This window comes from Elephas maximus, chromosome 25, assembly GCF_024166365.1.
Source record: "Elephas maximus indicus isolate mEleMax1 chromosome 25, mEleMax1 primary haplotype, whole genome shotgun sequence".
Lineage (NCBI taxonomy): Eukaryota > Metazoa > Chordata > Mammalia > Proboscidea > Elephantidae > Elephas > Elephas maximus.
Genome location: NC_064843.1, coordinates 53,379,873 through 53,396,216, shown reverse-complemented (window position 1 = coordinate 53,396,216; position 16,344 = coordinate 53,379,873). Strand labels below are relative to the sequence as shown.

Genomic DNA, 16,344 nt, shown 5'->3' with positions numbered 1-16,344 from the left:
ACTCCAGGTGATGTTAAAAACATGAATAAAAATCAAATAACAGAATAGTTGAAACAATCCTGAAAAAAGAAGAACAAGGGAGGACTCACACTCAATTTCAAAACGTACTATAAAGCTGTGATGCTGTTGTTGCTGTCTTCACTATCAAAGGGGCAAAGTGGGCAAACTCCACCTTTATCACTAACTGCATGGCAAAAATTAGTGTAAATTCAGCTTCCTTTTGGAAATGGATCCTGGCTTCACCTTCCCACTTTGCTGTTCCTTGTTGACAGCCAGTTCTACTATGGCACTTCCTCTCTCACCCTAACCACCCAGAGTTAGGTCAGAACATCCCTGGCTACCCTGGGTAGGTCATCAGGTACTGCCTGTAGGCGCAGGAGCCTGTAGAACACCTTCCACTTCAGACCAGCCAGTTCCTCTAAACCCCTGGGGCTAGGTCATAAGCTGAAAAGACTCTGTCCTTTGTCCAGCTACCCAAGCTGGTCTTCACAAATCAGCCCTCTTCTGACCACCAGCTACCCAAAGGTCATGAGATCATGAGTTAGCACTCTGTCCTTATGACTGCTTGTGTATCCGCCCTCTGAAGTAGCCCCTCCAAGCTAAGTCAGAGTCTCATTGCACCTTGTATGTTCGTTAATTCTCCATCCAAACCAGACCCATTGCCGCCAAGTCAGTTCCAACTCACAGCAACCCTAAAGGACAGACTGGAACTACCCCATAGGGTTTCCAAGGTCATAAATCTTTACGGAAGTGGACTGCCACATCTTTCTCCCATGGAGCAGCTGTTGGGTTCAAATTGCCAACCTTTTGGTTAGCAGCTGAGTATTTAACAACTCTACCACCAGGGCCCCCAAATTCTCTATCATGGCTCACAAAACTCATGGAGATTATTACATATACTTAACAGTTACCCATTATAGCCAGAAAGGCTACAATTGAAGACATGGATCAGGCAAGGTCTGGGAGAGTTCCTGACATGGAGCCTCATTGTCCCCAGGGACTTGATACTGTCTCCCATTCATGGGTGTTATCACCAACGAGAAGGCCCTAAAAGAGAGAGCTCCAAGTTTCAGGGTCCCATAATCATTGGGGCCTAATGAATTTGCATGACTAGGACCTTAATGCATAGTTACAATCAATCCAGTCGTGGAATATGCATGACGGCGTAATGCCCCCATCTGCTCTAAAAGTTAAAGCACCAGGCATGGGGCCTCTGTAGCCCCTACTTGCCTGGCTATTTTGGGAAACAAAGGGCGTCTTAAATGCTCCAGCTATTCGAAGGCTGTTTTCAGAAAACAGAGACAAAGGCCAAACCACCAAATTCTCTGTCCCACACAGCTATATTAATTGAAACAATGTGATACTGGTACAGGGATAGGCATGTTGTTGATCAACAGAGTAGAACTGAGTAACCCATACATCAACGGTCGATTGGTTTTCGACAAGGGTGCCTCTAGGGAAAAAATAGTCTCTTCAATAAATGGTGTTTAGACAACTGGATCTCCACAAGCGAAAGAATTAAGTTGGACCAATACTTCATACCATATATGAAATTAAGTGAAATTGAATCAGTGGTCTAAGCATAAGAACTAAACCCAACCATGAAACTCTCAGAAGAAAACGGGTAAAGTTTCAAGACGTTGTTTTTGACAGTAGGTTGTTAGTTATGACGTCAAAAGCACGGACAGCACAACAACAACTTGAATGGGCAAAGGACTTGAAAAGACGTATCTCCAAAGAAGATATGCAGATGGGTCAATAAACACCTGAAAAGATGCTCAGTGCCATTAGTCATTAAGGAAATGCAAATTAAAACCACAATGATACACCATGTCTTACTACTCAAAAAAAAAAAAAAACCCAGTGCCCTCGAGTTGATTCCAACTCATAGCGACCCTATAGGATGGAGTATAACTGCCCCATAGACTACTAGGATGGCTATTATCAGAAAAAGGGAAAGTTTTGGTAAGAAAGTGGAAAAATTGGTACCCTCATCCATTGCTGGTAAAATAGTGCAGCGTCTCTGGAAACCAATTTGTCAGTTCCTCAAAAAGTTAAACATAGAATTACCACATGACCCAACAATTCTACTAGATCTAATACCTAAGAAACTTGAAGCAGACACTCAGATACCTGCATACAAATGTTCATTGCAGCATTATTCACAATAGTGGGTAGTAGGAATTTCAAGAAATTTAAAAAGAGAAAAAAGCACAAAAAAGAGAGGCGACTACATATATATTTAAAATTTCTACATTGAAATCTATTGTATGTAACTGAAATTAGTAAGAATAACTTGAATTCTCTAGTAGATAAATTGCATATTTCAGACGATTTAGAAAATTGTATTAGTTAAATTAATTAAGCCCAGTACTATCAAAACAACGCCAATTGATGTAGTTATATCTCTTGGCCCACCAAGTAGCCAAAATAAAAAAAAACTGATTCTGGATGAGGGTGAATTCTTTTCCTTACACCAGAACTGCTATTATCTTATGATTGTCATCAGTTCTGTCCTTTTTTTATTTAAATAATTTTCTTTTAAAGAAAGCATTGGATAAATTGTGACTTAAAAATTATTTGGTATTACAAAATTATTTTTCCTTGTTATTAGTATGGTTTATGTATTTTTTTAATAATTTTTGTATATTTAAAGGGTCGCTGTGAGTTGGAATTGACTCGACGGCAACGGGTTTGGTTTGGTTTTAATATCAACTTTATTTAATCCAGTCATTTTGCATGTGTGGGTTTACGTTTGGAGTTTCTTGAGCTTAGAATCTTGTTTGGTTCTTTAAATTTTTTTCTGGGACCCCAGAACCGTGTTGTGCAGGAAGAGAGATTCTATTCTTATTTCTAAGCCCCACATCTGTAACTCTCTAGCCAAAATGACAATTTTTAATAAAATTCCTTGGGATGCATTAGCTTCCCGTAGTAGGTTTGGAAGTGGGTCATCTTTTCTGTTTTCATTGAGTCTAGTTTTGACTCGTAAAGGTTTCAGACCTCGACAGGTCTGGATATTGTATGAAAAGATCCTGGATATAGTATAATTACATTGATCTTATTCTTTATGTTTAGATATATCCTTCAGAGTTTGGAAAAGAGAGGATGAAGGAAGAGCAAGTTCAAGGACCAGTGGAGTTATTAAGTATTCCCGAAGATGCCCCTGAAAAGGACTGGTATTAAGTCACTATAGAAAATAAAATTAAATCTCTGAAATTCATGTCACTATTTCAGAATTCTGGTTACTTTAATAGTTAGGGCCAAGGTTTATACTTGTGCCATTCATGGTTAAAGCAGCATTTTGCATGTATGTTTCTATTTGTATATGTGTGGAAGTAATGACTACAATTTTTGAAAAATGTTTTATAAATTAAACCAATTTAGAGTTCCCGTAGGCTCTTTACTCTGAATTAATAAGTTTTGCCTTTTTTCTGAGATGTTGTTTTCCATGTAAGTGACACTGAACCTCTATTTACCTTCAAAATGCATAATTTTTCATATTTGAGGATCAAATAAAGTAAAAGAATGGTTAAAAAATCCTTTATCATCATAGTGCTATATGTAATAATTGTAAGGGATTTTTTTTTTTAGCCACTAGGTGGAGCTGTATGTATGCTTACTAAAAATAGTGGTTAAATACGTTTGAAATTGGATTTGACAACACATGAATCTGGAGCAAATATTTTGCGTCTTTGTAATTAGAACTAGTGCTTTTCTAGCACATTTTATAATACCATCTAGTGGTTCTACTTGAGAAGGCCCTATGTGGTAGCAAACCAAAACAAAAAAAGCAAGCTGTCCTGAGAAATAAAAAAGTAGCCTCACGTAACTCTTCTAGACACCAAATTGTAACCAAAATATCTAAAGTCTGTAACTTGTCAGAATAATATATTGAGCATACATATTTAGTGTTCGTACAGGCAACGTCATGAAGGAAAGATGGCTTGGAATGAAGGCCAGTTTGTATTATATTTTTCTTGAGACAATTACATTTTTTTTTAAAGGGAGAAAGGTTGTTTGTCTTCTTATACAAGTAAGCTTAATGAGTTTTTCTGTCTTTAGGACGTCTAGAGAAAAACTGAGAGATTATCAGTTCAAACGACTGAAGTACTATTACGCAGTAGTAGACTGTGATTCTCCTGAAACAGCCAGTAAAATTTATGAGGATTGCGATGGCCTGGAATTTGAAAGTAGTTGTTCTTTCATAGATCTAAGGTAATCCAGTGTGTGTCTTAGCAATGTAACCTTCCAGCACAACGTGATTATTAGAAGTAAAATATCATAGCTGGTAGTACTCTCTGTGGATTCATATTCTTAAAGAGGATTTTTTGCTTTGGGATGAACTTACTCTCATGAAGCATTGTTGCTTACAAAGAAAACGAGAATGAGAAAATGCAGAAGTATTGTTTTTAAGTCACCCTCACATGTCGGCTATGCATTTAGGATGATGGATCGTAAGTAGTGATATTTCTTTGATACTGTCTTTTAGAGCTAGGAACCAGGTGACGTAACTTCTAAAAAAAGCACTGAGCGGTGGGGGCAGAGGAGTTTGATACTAGACTGGTGCGCCTAGGTCTATGCTGTCCTATACAGTAGCCCCATCTGGCTATTTTAGTTTTATTTTATTAGAATTAAATAAAATTTAAAATTCAGTTCCTTAGTTGCACTGGGCACATGTTCAAGTACTCAATGGTTGTATGTTGGACAGAGCCGATATAGAACATTGCCATCATCACAGAAAGTTCTTTTGGGCAGCACTGCTCTAAATGCTGCTTCAGTGAGTGAATGGGGTTGCAGCCTTGTTTTCACACTTGGGTGTTACCTTCACCATGTGCTCAGGCTTCACTGATCCAGAGCTGAAAAACCTTAGATGGTTGTGAATGTCAGTTCTAAGGGAACAGGAAGCTGAACTGTTGTACCGTCTTACCATCAGCCTGGCCCTTTTAAGCCCAGTAAACCATTCTACTGTGACACTGTCAATAGAAACCACTTCTTTGGATTCCAGGTTTGTTAGAGGCTTTGTTCTTGAAATATTTCAGAAGAAGATGTATTATTTCATAGTCACTGTCGCTTTTGTGTTTCAAAGACATTCAGACTGGTAGAAAAACACACAAATTGTGAAATTGACAGTTCAGGGTAAGATTTTAACACACAAGCATAAAGCCAGAAAGACATGATCTCATCAGACAAGCTATTTCCTCTCTTCTGTTAACAATTTCAGGAGGAGGTGCTTGTTTTAAGTGTTCAGGTAGTAGTTACCAAACATCTGTGAGAATGTCAGACTCTTTGGGTACCGTAAATTCATCTTAACTTGTTCTTTTCAGAATTGTTCTTTTCTGTTTCCTTTTTGGGGTGTTGCCATGCAGCATTGGGATAAGCTGTGGTTGAAGAAAGTGGCAATCAATGACCACGGAAAAAATTTATACTCCCGGTTTTATTTTGTCATACAAACCATCAGTAAAGAAAATTGAGTTTTCTGCTGCCACCCAGTTATCTAAGGAAGTCTTTTTTCATCTGCCCCAAAATATAAAAGCATGCATATTAATAGCATTTGAGATAATTGATCTCAGCTGTTTATTTTTCTTTTGCTAAGTCTGGGTAAAAGTCTAGCTTGAAGAAGGGGATACAGACCTAATGAACTGTAATTACCCGTTTTCCTCAAAAAATGATTTTTGATAGAGTATACAAAATATGCTTTTTCATGTGGAAGTAAAATCCTATATAAACTATAAAACCTATGTATAATAGCCATGGATTATTTAACTCTTTATAATATCCATTCCTTAGTCTGATGCTTAAGAATTGTAAAACAGTTGCAATGGCTAAGTACATCTCCCAGTTATTTGTAAAAAAAATAAATATTTTAGTCTTGAAGAATCAACCTTAAACTTACTTTCAGTGACACTCGTGTGTATAATACTTCATATCCAGAATACTTGCCCATTAATGATCATATCTGATCTTCAGAATATCAAGCAAGCCAATGACTGTGCAGTCAGAAGTCTGGGTATCTTTGAAACATGAAGGGCCCACATGTGTTTGCACCTGACTCCTATCAACTGACTTCTAATCCAGGGCTTCTTACTACACAGAATTCTCTCACATTCAGTGAAGTTACTGATTTATATAGCTCATGAAATTCAAAAATTTGGTGCCAAAGATTATTTGTAACATTGTTTACCTCTTTATTGTCTCTACATGTGTGTTCTGCAGAAGCTTTTACATGCTATGTATGTATGTATGTATAAGCTACAGCTAATTAGAAGAGAATCTAAACTCTCTTTGTTTATCGCTGCAGCATATGTTTACATAAGTTTGTTTTTTCTTTGTTTCTTAGGTTTATACCAGATGATATTACCTTTGATGATGAGCCCAGGGACGTAGCCTCAGAAGTGGATTTAACAGCATATAAACCAAAGTATTTCACATCTGCTGCAATGGGAACATCAACGGTACTTCTTAACTTAGATGTGTAGCTGCACTCTATTGCTTTAAAAAGAGACTTTCCGATTACTCATTTCATCTTTAGAAAGTATTGAAAATTTTAATGCACAAGGACAAATAAAAATGAGACATAAGTGTGTTTGCATTTTTACTTACCATGTCTGTTTAAAGCTTTTGTTGTGCCTTTAAGTATAAGTCAGTTATTTGCTAATGTTTCTTTTTCCTATTCTGTCTTTCCCACATACCCTTATCCAACTAGATCCTTGACTAAGTAATATATCAATTATTGTTATCATAGGGAATATTTTTTTTTTAGTTAGGGAATATGGGGAAGGAGGTAACATTATCTCGAATCAGTTAAAACTAGTGAAAATTTAATACAAAACAGTAATCCATTTTTCGTAGATATGATCCAAAATTGTAAAAACAATAAAAGTGGACTAATAATTTTTTTTAATAGATGTCACTTTACATATATATATATTTTGTTGAGTTTTTCGTGAAAGTTTACGTAGCAAACTACACAAATTGTTCAGTGACATTAATAACGTTTATCTCAATGTGTCAGTATTCCCCTTAATTGTGTTCTGTTCGTGCCCTTTCCAGTATACTAGTTACCCTGCCCACTTATCTTTTCCTCTTTGCTTTTGAATAATTGTTAACCCTTTGGTCTCATACTGATGGCTTTTAAGTAGGACATTGATCTTATAGATAATATCCTTTGTGTGCCACTCTGCCATTTCACTAAAAGGTTATCTCAGAGGATAGTCTCAGTTCTAGGTTTTAGAGTGTTTTAGGGCAGTAGTGTCAGGGAGTCCTCTGTTCTCTACTGTTCCAGTTTGTCTGGCTTTTCTTTTCTCTAAGTAAGAATTTGAGTTCTCTTCCATATTTTTCTCCCGTTTTATCCAGGACCAAATATTGTGACCTCAGTCAGAACAGTCAGTGGTGGTAGCCAGGCACCATCTAGTTCTTTTGGTCTCAGGGTAGATGAGGTTGTGGCTTGTGTAGACTTGTTTCTTCTCTGTGCTTTTGGTTACCGTCTTACTGTTTTTCTCTAGCGAGTAGAGACTCGTAGTTGCATCCTAGATGGCCACTCACAAGCTTTTAAGACCCCAGATGCGCCTCCCTTCACTTGGATGCAGATCGTGATTTTTTTTTTTTAACTCTTTTATGCCAGTTGACTGAGTTGTTCCATGAGACTAGGGTCCTAAGACTTCCAACCCAAAAAAACCAGTGTTGGAAGGTGTTTATGTCTAAGGAATATCTGTACTTGTGTCTCCAAAGAATATAAATGCCTGTACTGTCTATATTTTTATTTGCACATACCTATAGGAGCCCTGGTGGTGCTCTGGTTAAGAGCTTGGCTGCTAACCAAATGGTTGGCAGTTTGAATCTACCAGCCACTCCTTGGAAACCCTACGGGGCATTTCTACTCTGTTCTATAAGGTTGCTGCTATGAGTAGGAATCAACTTGACGGCAACAGGGCAACAGGTTTGGGTGGTTTTTTTTTTATAGATACAACTAGATGTCGCTTTAATGCTTAATAACAAACAACCAAAAGATTCATGTCTATTGGAATAGTTTCTTACTTAGCTGGCTACCTTCTCTCTTCTCCCCATATAACTTTTACCTGTAGATGGACTCTGCAGCAGCCACACGGGCTTCCCTCTACCTGTCCAATATGACAAACCACTGTGTTCTTCTCAGGACGGGCTGGCGGCAGAGAGAGCACTGCTGCCTCTGCCACATACATGCTGTGGTGGACATTTTGGCATTGACTGCAATAAGTGAGGTCCAGAAAATTCAAGCACATAAAATGTAGGATCATATTATTTTTAAGACTACAAAATGACCAGGACAAACCTTTATAGCCAGTCGTTCTGGAGTTCCTGGAATCTGGCTGCATGATCCAAAACTGTCCCAGTTCCAGCAGCAGTTTGGTGGCTGTTACCTCAGGCTTAATTATCAAAACAGGGATATCTCTGAGTCCTGTGACTAGCTAGGATTTCTGAGACAGTGGCAGCTATTTTACGGATCTCTTAACTGGTACCCATTTTGTGGTTCTGATCTGGGGAGATTGGCTTTGGGGGAAGGTGGGGAAAGAACCCACCCTGTGGTGAAGATGAAACCTCTAACAGAACCCCATGTAAGAATGGTGGCTGTGTTGTGGGCAGGAGGCAGTCAACAGACCCATCATACTGTAGAATTCATGCTGTCATGGGGGTTTACTCTGCTTGCAACCAATAGATGCTCTTCTCAACAGTGACTCTTAATCTTTTTTGGAAAATAGACACTACTAAGATTGTGTTGATAGCTTTCACATATTTTGTGGACCTCCTGAAATACCCAGAACTCCAGGTGAAAAATATGTTTTCCCTGATGCATAATAATGTTAATTTTTTCACCAGTACATTTTCTTATGTTTTTAACCACAGTTAATCTATACATTGATGAATTTTTATTCTCAATAACGTAGTACCCTGCATATAGCAGAGAGAAGAAAGGAGGTACAGGTTGATAGATATGTTTCTCTTTCCACAAATAAAATACCTTTTGGTGGCCATGTCATTCAGATAATTATTTCAGCATGTCTTAACTTTTTTTTAACTTCCTGTTATAAACATCCAAGTAACAATATATATTCTTTAACAAGTTTGTGTTACTGATGTTTCTCTTCTTATTGGTTATTTTTTTCTTTTTCATTGGTGAAAGGTGGAGATCACTTGGGATGAGACAGATCATGAAAGAATTACAACGCTTAACAGGAAGTTTAAAAAGGAAGAGCTTTTGGACATGGATTTTCAAGCCTACTTAGCTTCCTCCAGTGAAGATGAAGAGAAGATAGAAGAGGAACTACAAGGTACTCTTGAATCTTTTGGTGTTCTACATTTGTTGGCATTTAGATGCCTAAAGAAGACTTGCTAACTGGAATGTGTTTCTGGCCATAGCTTAAAGGGAAGAACCAAACTTATCTTTAAACAGTCTGCAAAACATATACACACAGTCTCGTATGCACCTGTTGACAGTGATTGAAATTTTTATGTAAAAATATTTTCATAGCCTGAATTTAACTGTAAACATTTTCTTTAAAACTCTGAGGTAACAGAAAAAACTCTGGCCTTTTAGACTGTCCTGATTTGTATAGTACACAAGATCTTAACAAACTACTAAGATACAGTATTTTATTTTGTATAAAAGAGCTTACAAGTGCCTTTTCTGAATTATTTTTTGCATTTCATTTTCCCTCTCTAGTTTAGAAAATAGACTCTGTTTCTATCTTTAAGTGATTATCCTAGAAATTGTGACTTGCGTCGTTAACTTATTGAAGTCTAATTTCTAATGGCAATTAATGTTTTTATCCTCCTGGGCAATACAAAGGGTCTTACAGTAACTTTCATGGTATTGTTGGTATTCTAATTCTAAGTATTTTTTTTTATCCCACTAGATCTTAATATTATCATTTCATCTTTACTTGCTTTTTTAAATTTATGCATACTTTACCTAGTTCCTTTGCTTTTGTTCCTTTTTAAACCTCATACTGTCTCTGTCTGGAATCATTTTACTTTAAGTACATCCTTGAGAATTTCTTGTGGTGAGTGTCCAGAGGTGTCAAACTCTTGAGTTTTACTTTGTCAGAATATATCCTTATTTTGTCTTCATTGGTGAAGGATTTTTTCACTGGTGAAGAATTGTAGAATTTAGATTGGCAGCTCCCCTCCCCCCTCCCAGCACATTCATAATGACATTCTTCTGGCTTCTAACTTCACTGTTTCTGGGAAGTCATTTGTCGCTCAGCCTTTTGGAAAATTGTTTTTTTTTTTTTTTTCCTTTGAGAGCCTTTTAAAGTTTTCTGTTTGTCTAAGAGTAGGTTTTTATTATTTGTTTATTTATTCTTGAATTTGTAGAGTGGTATCTCTCATCGGTTTTTTTAATATTCTCAGTCATTATCTATTCAGATTATTGCTTCTCTCCTCTAGGACACCAATTATAAATATGTTAGATCTTTTCACTGTTTTCACTGTTGCCACTTTTCAATATTTTTTGTCTGTTGTTTCTCTGTGCTGCATTCTCAGTATTTTCTCCTGGAAGATCATCTCCTGATCTCTGCTCCCGTTCACGCATTCTCTTTTTAGCTGTGTAGAATCTGCTAATAGATCTATCCACTGAGTTCTTAATGTTGGTTGTTATATTTTTTCATTTCTGGAAGTCCCATTTAGGTATTTTTAAAATTAAGTGTATCATTTTTTATTGTTTTGTAGTCAGTGGTATATTCCTAAGCTTTTTGTTTGTTTCTACAGAGTTAGCATAGTTTTTTATAACCTATATCAATAATTTTAATATATTTCAACTCTTTCTGGGTTGTTTTCTGTTATTTTTACAAGTTATTTCTAATTTACTTGTGTACCTGGTTAACTTTGACTGTGTGTGTGCTGGTCATTTATTCTGAAAAATTATTTCTAAATATTTCAATAGCTGAAATGATAATACCTTTCATCAGAGATAACTTTCATTTACTTTGGTCATTTCTGTTGTGTGCCGTTGAGTCGATTGCAATTCATAGCAACCCTATGGGACAGAGTAGAACTGCCTCATAGGGTTTCCAAGGAACGGCTTATAGATTCAAACAGCTGACCTTTTGGGTAGCAGCCAAGCTCTTAACCACTGTACCACTAGGGTTCCTTGGTCATTTCTAAGACCATGTTATTGCAAGTTCAAGGCTTAAAGTCAGCACTGCTAAACCTCTTACTTACAATTCTACATGATTGGGATCTTTTCTGTTAGATAAGAAGAGTGAAGATGTGAAGGTACCAAGCTCTGTGATTGACGCAGGTTGGTTTGAGGGCAGCTTTAAAAAAAAAAAAAAGTGGTTTATCCTTGTCCGGAGAGTGTATCCCATCTGGGGCCCTGCTTAATGTGGGGTACTGGTTGAAGCCCCGTCCTTCTGTGGGCCTTTAATTTCTGTCCCTTTGGCCCTGGGAGTCTGCCAAAACTGCAGTTGAATTTCACAGCCGTTTCTTCTGTATCAGGAAATGCCCTCAGGGAAAAGAGGCCTCAAATGCTGGGATCATCTCTCTGGTGCCCCTTTCTACTGATTTTGACTTGGTAACCATTCCTCACTAACTTGTCAGGCTTTTAACCTCTTGGAAGCTTTTAAAAATACTTTATCCAACTGATGTCTTCAGTGAAAGGGTTGGTTTGGATTACCTAGCATGCCATTAATAAGAAGATCCCAAATTATCTTTATTTAAAACTTTTTTGATGATTGAAGTGATTAATGGTATATCTTAAAATTATATGTGCTGTTTGTTTAAAATAACTTATTAAAAAAATAAAGCCAAAACAAAATCTTTTTTCCCTATATCAGACTATCTCTGGGAAGTTGGTTAGTTGACTGTAAGCTCATGTCAGCTTTTGGCTGATACCATCTGCCCAATAGAATGACATCTTTATTCTTTTTATCTAACAGAAAAAATACCATCATGCAAAATTATGAGGTTTATTGCTAACATCAAGCAAACAATCATAATTTTTAAACAAACATACAAACATTTGAAATTGACAGGAATAGATATCCTTACTTTTTTGAGTTAAAGCTTAAAAAATTTTATAGCCATCTTCTTTGGTTTTACTTTTGTATGTGTGCTGTTTTGAAAGCCTATGTGGCAAATTAAATAATCATGAAATGCTTCTTTAATATTACCATAGGATTATTAAACTCTGAATTTCTTAGACTATACGATTAGCCCATCACTGTTTCTTTTAAGCTACTGAATATATTGCTTCATTTTCCTAAGTTTTTCTTTGTGAAAAACACTATTCTTGAACTGTGTTCCACACATGGGATGGAAAATCATGTTTAATCATTCTAGTTTCTTTGTTCAGCCATCTTATATTTATAAAACCACATAACTGCTTAAGTATTTAAGAGTCTTTGAAAAAGTGTGTGATTTGAAATGGTAGTTATCTTGGACACAAAAGCTTCCCATTTTCTTAAGGCCTCGATGGCTGTTGCTTGTTAAATTTTTTAGCATTCTGAACAGTTGAGTGACCATTTTATTTCTCAGCATACACCTGACAGCCAAGTTCTTTTTCAAATAGGCTTTATATCCTTTCCCTCCATAAACGTGGAGAAAGATGTGCTAGTTTTTTATCTACATTTTCTTTTTCTTCATATGCCTATGTAGTTACCTAGCACTTTTATGAAAATTCTGCATAGTTTTCTTTCACTAGCAGCTGTAAGATAAAGGCAAAAAGGTGATAACGTTCTATGCATACTTGTAAAGCTTGAGTCCAAGTTTTGCAAATAGGTTTCTTTGATTGGTTTGGGAGATCTGAACTAAATTTAAAGATAGCATTGTTAACATTAAGACAGCTAATATGATGAACAAATAAGCATTTATTTCTCAGCACATTCTTGTTAAGAGTTTGGGCTCTGCTGGTTTCAAATCCTGACTTATGATTGGGAAGGTTGAAATAATGTACATAAAGTGCTTAGCATACTACCTCTTTTCATATATCATTTTTTTATTTGTTATAACTCATAAGGATTAATGGCTTTTTGTTTGGAATGTGTTGTTAGTTGTTAGTTGCTGTCAAGTCCGTTCCAACTCTTGCCAACCTTGTTTATAACAAGGAAATGTTGCCCAGTCCTGTACCATCCTCATAATCGTTTGTATGTTTGAGTCCATTGCTGAGGCTATTGTGTCAGTCTATCTCATTGGGAGTTTCCCTTGTTTTCACTGCCTTTGTGGATAAGAATCTCTACTTTACCAACATGCTATCCTTTTCTAGCAATTGCTCTTCCCTGATGATGTGTCCAAACGAAGCACGCAGCAGTCTCATTATGCTTGCTTCCAAGGAGCATTCAGGTTTTATTTTCTTTTACGACTGATTCGTTTGAAACATACTACTGAAGTTTTTGAAAGTATACATTTTTTTCAATATTTTAATTGATTGTAAGCTTACATTAGCCTGTGATTTAGTACCTCTGATGGCTACATTAGTATATTGGAATATCTTAAAGAGTTAGATGTTCTTGGTGGTGTTTGTGAATGTGACAAGGCTTCTTCTTAGTATTATTAATGTTTTTTTCACTTATGTAGTATTAATGCTTTCACAAAGTATTGCCCTCGAATTGGGAAAAAAACAGACCTACATGAGTTATCCCACATTTTAGGGCTTCAGAAAATAAAATTTTAGTACTGGAAAAAATCTATTTAAAATAGGCCATCAGAGACTTACCACTAAAACTTCAACCTGGAAGGAGCTTGCTTCTAATTATGTTTTCAGAAGTAAGCTTTTAATAGAAAGAAATACATTGCCATTTTGTTAATTTGTTCCTGATGTTTTATCCATTGAATTATGGGATATATGACAGAATTCCATCCAACATTATTATTGTGGCACAAAGCAAAACAGAAAAAAAATGAATTTCAGCTGTTTGAGTGAAAATGTAAAAGAGTGATAGGATGGAAAGAATGTCCTGGACTGTTTTTTATTCTTTTAGAAAAAAAGAACTAAAAAAATATTTATTTAATCATTTTTTCCATGTTACCTTTTTAAAGCTATAAAGGCAATCTGTTAACATTGATATTTCATAACTAACTGCTTAATAATGCCAGACGTTTTTAGTGACCAGTAGCCTAGCTCCTAGGACAGAGGATCTGCATTATGCTACTTCTAAATTTTCTTTTGCTAGGGACATTTAGTCAGTTCAATAAGTCTTTATGTTTTACATTAAAACCCAGGTTCTTAATTTATGTTTTTGACTTACAGTGCAAATGTAGAGCAAACAAACTTTGCATGTATTGCCTTTCTTTGGTATCTGTTGCCCATTGTGTTGTAATTATTTTTATAAAATTAGGAAATGGAAAAGTGATTGTCCACACATGCAAATTAACTGAATTAACTCTGAATTTATTCACTTTTATTTTTAATATATTAACAAGACCCCGAGAGTAAGCATGCTTGCTTGCTATCAAATGGAAAGGACTCAGGATCCTTAGGTTTGGATTATAAGCAAGTTCCTTGGTCTCTCTCTTTAGTCTGAACAGCTAAATCCATGTACCAAATTCATCCCATGAAATTCAGCCTCCTATTGTTGGACATAACCTTTTAAAGCCACTGCACAGGATGGCGGGGGGGAAATAAAGAGGGGTAAATGCCATCCCTGCTTCCTTGCAGCTGGGTAGGGAAAAGAAGTCTCAGGGTGTTAGGCCTCCAAAATATTTTGAAATACGAGTTTTAATAAAAGGGGGGATTGCCAGCCACACTACTATGACATTACTAGTTTATATTGCAACTGATTTTTATTATAAACAAGACCTAAGTTTTTCACTTAAATCATTTAATATTAAGTTTGTCTGATGTCAATATCCTATTACTGCAGTGTATCTAAAAGCATCTTTTAGATGGGTGCTGGAGTGATGGTGAGATCTAAACACTGGTTAGAAGTGAATTAATTGTTTTTTTTTATTAAATAGTATTGCTTATTTGTTGTTTCTAGCTGACGATGGAATCAATGTAGAAGAAGATGGGAAAACAAAGAAAAATCAGAAGGATGACGAAGCACAAATAGCCAAATATAGGCAGCTCTTGCAGGTTATTCAAGAAAAAGAAAAGAAAGGCAAAGAAAATGATATGGAAATGGAAATTAAGTGGGTTCCAGGTAAGAATTAAACACTAAATACCCATGTGTTTTTCTTCGTTTTAGGATGGTCAGTGCATTTTATGAAGGAAAAGAAGATTAAGTCTTCTTGGAAACAAATTTCAAAAGCCTTATTTCGTAGAAATGTTTTTTCGAGTAACATGGTGTATTAGCATAAACCATTTAAAACTCTCTCAGGGACTAGCATTTTAGACTCTTGCCGGTTTGTTCTTGATTGATTTCTTTGATTTACTAACTGCATTTTATTCCTGTCCATTTATGAAAGTAGGTCTTTCCTAGGTTTGATTCCAGTATTTTCAGGATATAGAAATTTGAATCCAGGTGCTGTATACTGTAAAGTCATTAAACTTCTTTGCAAAATATATAATTTGTAAGAGGCCTTTTCCACTATAATGTCTACTAGTCCTTAGTGAGGTCCCACTAACACGAAGTGTGTAATACATAGTTCTTTATCTCAATTTTACTGTGAATACTTAAAAGATAGCATAGTAAATGATTTTTATAACTGCCTTGCAAAGTTTACCATTTTTTTAGGACATGTCAAAGCTAAACAAAGCTGAAAGCTAGGCAAAACAGTAATTGTTCTCTAAGATACACATTTTTCAACAGCCCAGGGACAATCAGCATGTGTTTTTGCAAGTAATACTGTTTTGGCAAATTCCTGTGGTTTAAATATGTATATATTTTTAACAGCCGGCTGTACTTCTATGACAAGGATGCAGTTCTTTGGTCTTGATCAGCCTCTATGAGAAAGAATACTAACTGACCACTTGTAGAACTACAGTCGTTTAAAAATTAAAAATATTCTGTATTACATTTTTCCTGGGTGAAAGCCCACTTGGTTAAGGTGTATCATCCTTTTTGTATATTCCTGAACTTGATTTACGAGTATTTTGTTAAGGATTCTTACACCTCTGTTAGTGAGGAATATTGGGTCTGTAGTTTTCATTTCTTGCAGTGTCCTTGGTTTTTGGTATCAGGGTAATGCTGACATCATGAATCGAGTTGGAAACTGCTCCCTCTTCTATTTAGCAGTACATTTTTATCTTGACTTTTTTATTTGTGGAAGTAATACCATATAAAGTATTTTCAAAATGTAAAAATGAAAAATTATCTGTAGTTCCACTACCCTAACTTAAGCACTGTTATTTTGGAGTAGTTATTCTCTTTCAGTGTTTTTTCCTTTGAATAAGGTTATGACGTAGTTATAATTATAGTGCACAGCAGTGAT

The 16,344-nt window shown here is 35.9% G+C and overlaps 1 protein-coding gene across 1 annotated transcript in view; it reads left to right on the top strand.

Annotated features, from left to right (window-relative positions):
- The window catches only part of ESF1 (ESF1 nucleolar pre-rRNA processing protein homolog), a 78,640-nt gene that overhangs the window by 11,829 nt on the left and 50,467 nt on the right, over positions 1-16,344 (top strand). The window contains exons 5-9 of the mRNA XM_049868956.1: positions 3,076-3,176; positions 4,063-4,215; positions 6,338-6,452; positions 9,158-9,305; positions 14,952-15,113. Coding sequence (XP_049724913.1) covers positions 3,076-3,176; positions 4,063-4,215; positions 6,338-6,452; positions 9,158-9,305; positions 14,952-15,113 — 679 coding nt within the window. The remainder of the gene's footprint in view (positions 1-3,075; positions 3,177-4,062; positions 4,216-6,337; positions 6,453-9,157; positions 9,306-14,951; positions 15,114-16,344) is intronic.